The sequence below is a fragment of the Cajanus cajan genome, chromosome 8 (assembly GCF_000230855.2).
Source record: "Cajanus cajan strain Asha chromosome 8, NIPB_CcT2T_4, whole genome shotgun sequence".
Lineage (NCBI taxonomy): Eukaryota > Viridiplantae > Streptophyta > Magnoliopsida > Fabales > Fabaceae > Cajanus > Cajanus cajan.
This window is the reverse complement of record NC_138524.1, coordinates 6,590,803-6,600,842: the sequence shown is the minus strand read 5'-3', so window position 1 is coordinate 6,600,842 and position 10,040 is coordinate 6,590,803. Positions and strand designations below refer to the sequence as shown.

Below are 10,040 nucleotides of genomic sequence, written 5' to 3'. Positions count from 1 at the left end.
TTTGTAATAGCTTTCGGGTAGAATATATATATGCTAGAAACACTATTGTTGATTCGAAAATTACTTTTGTAGGGGTGAAATTTGTTTGTGAACATTGTTAACCAAAACTGTTTTTGAGCATGGAATTACTAAAATAACATCGAAAATAATGACATGTGATATGAATGAAATATCGGAGAGCATCAAATTTAAATCTTGAAGACGAATCCCTCAAAAACCGAAAGGTGCACCAAATTAATCTCAGAGAAAAACGACACGAATTGGCAAAGTAGGAAAAAATCTAACTAGATTTTTTGCTAGAAATCGCCAAAATAAAGCGTGACATCTTTTAGATCAATTAGAGAAATTGTATGCGAGTGAAATATCTATTAAAGCACTAAGTAAATCTAATTAAGGGCGTAAATTGTGGAACCAGCCAGAACTAAGTATACATATTTTTTTTCATTAACATAATTCACGTCGCGTTCTAAAATTAACAATTAAGAATTAAAGTATATATGATACCGTAAAAACACTCACATTTGATTATATAGGAACGTTTAATTTTAATACAACTGAATGTTTCTATACAAACTAGAGATCTTTACAAAAAATAATAATAATAATAATAATAATAATAATAATAATAATACAAACTAGAGATCGTTAAAAATGTTAGGATTATATGGAAAATATGGTTTGATTTGGCCTTGAAAAAGATTCTTAGAAAATTAATTAAAGGTTTTTTATTTAAATAACTGTTGTGACATTATGTGTCAGTTTCTTGTTATGAGAGGTCATTCATTTAACGTTTTTATTTTCTTAAAATAAAATGATGAAGCAATTATGTTTGATAGGTAAATGACATTTTAGCTAGCTAATATGTAAACGCGCGCAGATCCTAATCTTGTGTCAAGTATGCCAAAGTAATTAATGTATAGAAATATTTTTTTTCTTCTATATTTTATATTTCTTCCAACAAAGTAATGAATCGAAACTGATTATAAATAATGATTTGTTTTATCTTTTGTTGACATTTAAGCCTTAAATTTTGAAGAAGACGTATGAAAGATAAGAAGCAAATTAAGAAAGCTTATGAAAGAAAAACAAAATTAATTAAAGTCATCATTGAAAAGAATAACATTAAGAAGAAAAAAAGTTTTACACCATGACATTAAGATTAGCCCATGGTTGTTGGTATACTGCGACTATATATATATATATAATAAAAAATGAAATAAAAATAAAACATTTTCAAAGGTTATGTTATGAAGTAATTAAGTTAACTATGGAGAGATCTATATTACCAAATTATAGAGATAAAAGGTAACAGTTGTTAGAAAAGATTAAGCATTAATACGGAGTTAACTATGAACAATTGTCCTGGTTGGTCATATTGAGACAACTTTTCAACTTATTTTTTTAGTGACAACAAATGTGAAAGATGTTCACTTGAAGAATCAATTAGAGAAGATATCGTACAACTTAAAAGCAAATACCAGTAATAGGGTACAGTCATTTTCGCATGCATCCAAGATTAATATTTGATAGCAGTCATATTTATCATATTTATCCTTATATATATGAATAATCATATATCTAATAATATGATAATCCAAATTTATTCGATTAAGACTTTCAAGAAGGTCATATCTTATAAAATTGATATGATTAACATAAGGTATGTCCTATTATATAATTGGGATTAAAGCAAATGAATGACAATATTTTTATTTCACAAAAAGAATGTTTAAAGAAAGTGATAAAGAATTCAAATTGTAATCTTTTGAACACACATATGGAAAGATTGGATGTATTTGTCAAAACAAGACGATGGAGAAAAGAAAGATGTTACACTTTTCAAGAGTCATGCATGTGGAAGCCTGACTGATATTTTGTATGCAAGCGAGTTGTTTTATGGATTCATATTTCCACTCACATCAAAACTACCATAAGGATTATTCATCAACTAAAAGGTATAATTAACTTAATTTGTGTTATTATGTTCTTCTAGTCAATTCAAAATATATTATTGTAGAATTTTGTGATATTTATTTTGCAAGAAATATTTATGATAGAAAAAAAAAATAGTGATTATGTATTTTACGGGTGTGTATACTTTTATACGGGATTTTAAGAAATGAACTATTGGTATGTTTTGATACAAGTAAAATATTGAGGATACCTTCAATATACATTAAGCTACAACATAGGATAAATGTTTAAGTTACAACATAGTTTTTCATTATGTGCATTATTTGATAGACAATGAATAACACAATTAAAATAATATAAAATTTATTACATTATTGTTCTTAATTATAATTTAAATGTGAGACCTATACAACAATTTGTACATTTTTTTTTTTTTGTTTATTTCTTTTTAATCACATCATTTCAAATTTATATATCCCATTCCTAGTTGCATAAATTGTTATATAAGTATCATTTCTCATATTAATTTTCTTAATATATTTTATATTATTTATTTTAATGTGACAATAATGACAAAGGTTACCATAATGATAATCATGATAATGTTTGCAATTGTGATATGTAGTGATAATATTACTAATGACAATAATGATGATTGAGGTGGTGACATCAACAATAATAATAATAATAATAATAATAATAATAATAATAATAATAATAATAGTGTCAATATATAATCAATAGTAATTGTAACAATAATAACAATAGGAACAACAATATAGCACGATAGTATTAGTGGTAGCAATGATGGAAAAAAAAAACAAAAAATATATATATAATTATTAGATAAAAAATAATTATAGATATTTTTATCCTTTAGAATATATTACACTTTAAATAAAACGTTGTCCAGTGATTTATCAAGTAACAAAAATTGAGTTTTTATGATGTTCATATTCTCTTGTTTTTTTTGTTGCCCCTTGGTTTTTTCTTAAATTAAACATTAAGCAATTATATTCTATGTTGTTTAATACCATTTTTTTTTAAGCAAATCAAACGAATTTGAATCTGATGGTAACCTCTTACAAATGCATGCCATTGACTTGGAAAATTATTGAGGGAACTTCACATGAAGATTTTCATTGATCATAAATCCACACAGCTCGCCAAAAATCCAGTGTTTCACGAATGAAGCCCGTGTATAGTAAAAGGTAGAAAGCCTATAACTAGAGCAAAAATTCAAGGTACTTGACTATTTGAGTGACTAATTTTTCCCAAACAAAAGAAAACTAATTTACTAGTTCTTCTAACCTTTGGGGCATGCTTCATGGTCTCAAATTAGCTCAGACACCACTAGTTTTGCTCAAAATAAAAAACATAAAAAATACACTTCTTGTGTCCTTCAGGCTTCACCTTATGGACGAGACATGTGCACGGTGTCTCCCCCTCAAGCACAGACTGCAAGAGCTGTTATTGCTGGGTTGGCTCACGTTCAAGTTAGACTCAGCCCTGTCACCCTCCCTAAATATATGGAAACTGGAAGGGGAACTTGCCACTGCCTGTTCATTAGAATCAAAGCACTCCTCTCTGAACCCTTTCCAGAGGGGCCTCGACAGAATTCTGATGCTCAACCTCTCAATCCCAGTAAGTGAAAAAATAAAATAAATTAAAAAAAAAATCAGTATTTAGGTTTTTTCTTAGCCGTTAAGTTGCATTTATTATGGCAATAATTCAATTTCAAATCACCTGATTATAATAACTCTAATATAACGCCATGAATTAACATTTTCGAAAGCTTACATTTCTAGATAAAGATACATTTCTAGATAAAGACACATGAATGGCTTTATATATACTTTCATACACCATGTGCTGCGGTACGAAACAAAACATCTCTTCATTAAAATCTGAGGATGATTATAATATAGTACATGTTACAATTATACATTTTCCACGGCAGGCACACCTTGCTCATTTGCTTCGATTTCTTCTTGCCCATTTTCATAAGCTTTTTGCATTACATCTCTATATCACACAAACAAATAACTTACGGAGTAGGAAGGTGATCTTCCACCCTTTTCCTCCAAACAGATGCTTCTTTCAACACTTTAAAAAGAACATAAAGACAAAATGAACGACGTATAACAAGACATCTTAGGAATCATCAGGGTTAGTAATCAACGGTGGTCGGGTATCCTCGTTGTGAGCTTGAGTTTCAGTTTGTGTTGGAACTTCCTGCTGTTGCTCATGGAGCCTGCTCATACGTTCTAGCAATTGGGCAGCCTTTCTTTTGCCTCTGTCTGTACCATTTTGAGCCATTTCCAATAGTGGACCCATCACGCCCAGCTCTTGGGCCTGGGCTAGATATTGTTGATCTCCAGAACAGAGGTGAACTAAAACAGCAGCTGCATTCTCTTTGTTTCTTGGGGAACCATTCCCAATAAACTCTACTAAAACTGGCACCGCCTCTGCTGCTCTAATGGTAGCCTTCCCTTCAGGATGGCTAGCCAATATTGCCAAAATAGCTAATGCTTCATCCACCATTCCCCCACTAGGTTCAGTCAGCAGTCGCATCAGTGTGGGAATAACACCGGCCCTCACTGCCTTTCCCTTGTTGCCTTGGTAAATGCACAAATTGAAGAGTGCTGTTGCAGCATCTTTCTTACCCCTTTGGGTACCCTCACTCAGCAGTGTCACTAGTGGTGGTATGGCTCCTGAAGATCCAATTGTAACCTTATTTTCATCTATAACTGAAAGGCTGAAGAGTGTTGCTGCAGCATTTTCCCGAGCTTCCATGCTTCCCTTCTTCAGCACATGAACTATACCTGGAACTGCCCCCGAAGAAACGATGCTTCCTTTGTTATTTTCATATATGGAAAGATTCAGAAGTGCTGTCACGGCATGTTCTTGAGTGCGGGAGTCAGGCACGGACAGGAGGCCGACAAGGAGAGGTATTGCACCAGCTTCAGCAATGGCTACGCGGTTATCTGCATTGCGCTTTGCAAGAAGACGGATCTCACCAGCAGCTGATCTCTGGTCTTCAGGACTGCCAGATGTGAGCTTTTGGAGAAGACCTTCAATCTTACTTCGCTCTGCAGGTGAGTAGGCTGATGATGATTTACTAGGTTGTGAACTGCTGGGTCGTTTTGGTGGCTCTACGCCATTGGCTTCACACCATTGTGCTATGAGGCTTCGTAAAACGTAGTTGGGTGTGAGAACAGTACTAGTGAGAGTCTGCTGTGTTTTGGGGCATGTCCCGTGCCCTGCTTGCAACCACTTCTCAATACAAGCACGCTCGTAAGTCTGCAAAATGAGAACGGCATATGTTTGAGTTGGTAATGTGACATTATAAGCAAACAACTCAAAAGCAGAGGTAAAATGTCAATAGTGTGAACAGGAATCAGCATGTGGAAAATATATTATATAGGTCAATTAAAAAGGTGTAATTTAGAAAAGTCTTCAGTTTCTGTACCAAGTTTCTAAATTCAACCAAGATTTATGTTTCACAAAAATCCATGAATATACAAAGCAATTGTACATGTTGCAATCCATCCAAGTAATGTGAAGCTTAAAAGCCTCAGAATTTTAAAATAATGTAGGGACCATTTATTTTGCTTTCACATCATTCGTTCCCATACGATGATGTTAATGCATAAAATTAGGCAATCCCCATCCAAAATTAAATTAGATATCTTAACAAAATTGGGCAAGAACGCTGGTTCCTTTTGCAGCATTTTTACATTCAAGCACACATAAGGGATCATCAGATATTTCAGTGTGCCATGTCGAGAAGGATAATGGCCAACTGCACGTTATTTGCAACTTAGCTGTCAAGGAGCATCATATAATGCACGTACCTGTCCTGTTGAAACAATGACAGGATCCCTCATTAATTCCAGGGAAATTGGACATCGAAAATCATCAGGGATAACAGGAGCCTGATGACTCTTTTCATTTGTCCCGAGTCCATAGACATTCGAAAAAATGCCTTTTCCTACTAAATTATCATCCTTGGCTAGATTTTCTGTTTGCACATAATCCTTTATCTTCTTCAATAGCATTGAAATTTTCTCAATGCGTGCCCCTGGATCCCCACCACTTGCTGCCACCATCTCATGCAAAGCAATTGATTCTTGTGTAAGATCAGCTATTCCTATCAGTTGCAATTTTTCAGCTAATCGACTTAGAACAGATGGATCTGCTTTAGCTGCATCACTGCTGTTGTTGTAAAGGGACAACATATCCTCATACAACCTGACATCTGGTTCATCAACCCTCCCTTTAGCTCTTCTAAACTGGGCAAGAACCAGCTCAACCTGAAATTATTGGGAGAATTAAACAAGATTATGAAAATAGCAACAAAACAAAAATTAGAAATAAAGAAGCTCCACAGTGGTGCAGTATCCATTCTAATCTCAGCAGTTAACTAGAAGAAGGAAGGTTCAACAGATCGAATTTTGCCACTTGAAAAATATGTTAGCTAAGTAAGATCACTTTGTTGCATTCATACAATAGTTTATATATATAGTTGAATTATTTATACCTGCTCTTTAACTTCATCTGATATGTCAAGTTTATCATAGGAAATACCACCCAACGACTGTTCCAACCGAGCTGTCACCTCATAGAATTTATTCATAATTCTGTCCCGCTCAAGGACCTGAAAACAGGAGAAAACCAACTGAATCAACATTTAGGACAGCAGAAGTCATTTTATTAGAAGCATGTTTCAATAATGTTTCCTCCAAACATATTATTCAACCCATAATTCTAAAAGGTCTATTTACAACAAGCATACAAGAATGCCTCCCAAGAAACTGCAAGTAAATTAAGGTACTTGTGTAGAAATAAAATTAATACAAAACTAACAAATATGAACATTATTATATAGATTTTTAAATATCACTAATATCGTAAAACTGCATTAAATTTAGTATTGTTGCACATACCCAGATTAGTTTGACTGTTTCAAAGACCCACAATAGATAATAAATTTAGTTAGTGGCACGGACAGTGTTGTTATGATAATTGATGTAAGAAGCTTACTAAAGAAGTATAAAAATACCCTTGGCCTACCTCTGCGTTTCACTACCTTTTAACTTTTTCTGCAAAGCTCTCCCAACAGATATAGGTTATACAAATCACAATGGTCCAAATCATTTGGACCATGTGGCAGAATTACCAAAATGCAAGAAATATTCCAAAGTAAAACAAATCCATCTTTGAAACTCCATGGTAACTTCAATAAAGAGGTTTCAATCAAAGTAAAAGTTCTGTTCATAATCCATAGTATATATAAGCTTCTTGTCAACCATAGTAATCAAACGTCACAGGTAAAATGTTTGACACACTAGATCAACGAGTGCCACTGGCTCAAAAACGGAATGTCCAAAGTTAGCTTTTAACTGTAACAAATACACTGCATTTAGACATCTCCCTTCCTCTCATATATTTGAGTGTATGCAAGCCTACATTTATCTTCAAATTTCCCTTGTTAAATTGAGCAAAAACATAAAAAATCTTTTATTCAAGTTTCTATCAAAAAAAAATTTTATCATACAAACGAAATGGAGAGGACTTTTTTGTTGACGTCCTTCCACATCCAGTGCAGCTAAGCACACATCATGAAACCAGAGCTACAAATTGTCCAAGCTCTTAACAGTTGTAGACTTAGCCTATTTGAGTAAATTTCTCCGGAAGCACTTCTAAGAGAGCAAAGTAAAAAGGATAAATGAAATAAGATTCTCCATAAGCTAATTTGTAAAAGTTCTCTCTTATTAACTTCTCCAAAATCTTATTTTTAACCCATGCATAAGTTAATTTTAACTTTTAAAGAAGCTTATATTGATTTTGCTTCTTACTTTTCTCTCTTAGAAGTACTTTTGAAAAAACTTATCCAATCCTGTTCAGATAAACTTCTCTAGTAACACTTATATGAGATAAAAATAAGGAAGAAAATGAGATGAGATTTTTATTAACTTATGCATAAACTAATTTGTAAAAAGTTATGTGGTACTAACTTCTTTAAAAACTTATTTTTAACCTATGTATAAGCTAATTTAAACTTATAAAGAAGCATATTATATTTTTCCTTCTTATTTTTCTCCTAAAAGCGATTTTGGATAAGTTTATCCGAACATAGCCTTACAATTTGAGCAAATACGATCCAAAACACGAACACTACACCAGCACAGAGCTTTCTTTTCTTTACAATTTCCAAATACCGAAAACCTATGCTCACTGCTCAATGCTCAATTTGTACTCAACCACCACACATAATGCGATCAACAATCAGCAGCACAGGAAATCGACGCGAATTAGGAAAAGGAAAACGAGCAAAAAATTCCACTGACTTAAAATTAATTGAGTGTAGCTTGGAAAGTATCGGTGCTAAAAGAAAACAAATTCGAGCTGCGCGTGAGAAACAAACCAAGTAAAGCTTGCTGCCTTCACTTCCGAATCTGAGGAGTTCCGTGGCGGATTCGAGAGCTTCCTTGAAGGCGAGCACGGCCTTGGAGGTGTCGTCGGGAATCGGGTCCTTCATGTCGCGAATCTCCTCGAACATGGGGATCAGAAGCTTGAGCCTCCGCGCGAGGTTGCAGTAGTGCTTCTTGACCGTAGGCCTGTAATCGGAGATGCTAGCTATCTCGTTCACCAACTCAATCACCTTGCTCGCGTTGTCGCCCTCCATCGCAGTCGCAGATCCCGCTTTACGGCGCCGTTTAGCAGACCAACCTGGCGGATTGCCGGAGATCCAAGTCGCTGCTCATAGCCGCTCGTCAACGACACGGAATTCTCAGACACTGCGGTTTTAACTTTTAAGAGAGAGAGAGAGAGAGAGAGAGAGAGAAACTTGCTACGCAATCACGCTCTTCTACTTGTCTTTTCCCCTGTTTGGCTCGGCTCGGCTTAGGGTGCAGCGGCGCTGAACGTGAGGTTCTGTTAATTCAGTTTACGGTAACTCTCTCTCTCTCGTATAAATATAATAGTGATAGTAATAAAATACTACTACTAGTGCCAGAACAAGTCTTCGATGGCGACGGACCAAACCTTGTTGGTGACTCTTGTCTGTCAATTCTATAATTGGAATTCTAAATAACTCTTCACTTCTTCTATTTTTTTACACCATCTAATATATTATATCGTAAGACTGAATTCTAAAAGGGGACAAAAAATTAAATTTACTCGGCTAATATTATTTTAACCATTAACTATTGTATTTAAATAAATGGACAATTATAATATATATAAAAATAATAATTCAATCTAATTTTTTTATTTATTTATTTCAATAATATATCTAACGCTTAGAAGATTGAATAAGGACACGCATTGGTTATTACAATGAAACTAATCTAATGATTAACATGTCATTTTTAAAGTAGGCTCCCATCTCTTAAATAAGAGGTTAGACTTAAGTCTTTTAAATGAAAAAATATATATATATAACTAAAAAAATCATTAAATATAATTAATAAGACGAATATTAATTAACAAAATTTGTGAGTATTATATATATATATAACATGGTGATTCAAAAGAATTAATGATTTTAATTTATTGATAACAAAAGTATATAAAAAGTGCTAGAACATATACATTTAAAATTTTGATTTTCAAATATATTAAAATTGTTCAATTAATAAAATGAACTTAAAGATTATTTACAAATGTTTTATTATATTATTAATTAAACAACTTTATGTATCAATTAAAATGAGAAAATAATTAAAATTTTCTATATATCGTTGGATAATATTTTCAAAAGGATAACAAAATTCTATGAATTCAAAATGTATTTAATAAATTTATTATTGTAATTAAAAGTTCAAAAATTTAGCTGAAAATTTAAAAATATTGTTGTAATAACTAATTCAAAAACTTAACTAAAATTTTTTTTTTTAAATATAGGAAATATAAATTAAATTTTAAGAATAAAATGGAATTTTTTTTTTTGAAAATTTCATAATTTTATTTGACTATATTATTACTCATCATTTTAGTAACTTCTTTTATTTCATGTAATGAGAAATTAAAAAAAATAGAGAATAATGTTTTTATTTTTTTCAAAATAAACGATTTAAAAACAATGATAAAAGTAAACATAATTTAAAATAAACTAGAAT

General features: G+C 32.4%; 1 protein-coding gene across 1 annotated transcript; it reads right to left on the bottom strand.

Moving 5' to 3' along the window:
* Positions 1-3,787: 3,787 nt before the first annotated feature.
* LOC109798455 (U-box domain-containing protein 13) lies at positions 3,788-8,761 on the bottom strand. The gene is made up of 4 exons (XM_020358761.3): positions 8,345-8,761; positions 6,458-6,574; positions 5,772-6,230; positions 3,788-5,217 (listed from the first exon to the last, which is right to left on the bottom strand). Exons 1-4 carry the CDS (start codon positions 8,603-8,605, stop codon positions 4,069-4,071), a joined length of 1,986 nt encoding a protein of 661 aa, XP_020214350.1. The 5' UTR covers positions 8,606-8,761; the 3' UTR covers positions 3,788-4,068.
* Positions 8,762-10,040: the final 1,279 nt, after the last annotated feature.

Excerpts from the sequence above, each read along its gene's own strand:
- LOC109798455 (XM_020358761.3), bottom strand. The coding sequence starts at position 8,605 with ATGGAGGGCGACAACGCGAGCAAGGTGATTGAGTTGGTGAACGAGATA. Across the intron at positions 6,575-8,344 it reads AAGGCAGCAAGCTTTACTTG|GTCCTTGAGCGGGACAGAAT; the intron begins GTTTGTTTCTCA and ends TCCTGTTTTCAG. Across the intron at positions 5,218-5,771 it reads TCATTGTTTCAACAGGACAG|ACTTACGAGCGTGCTTGTAT; the intron begins GTACGTGCATTA and ends CTCATTTTGCAG.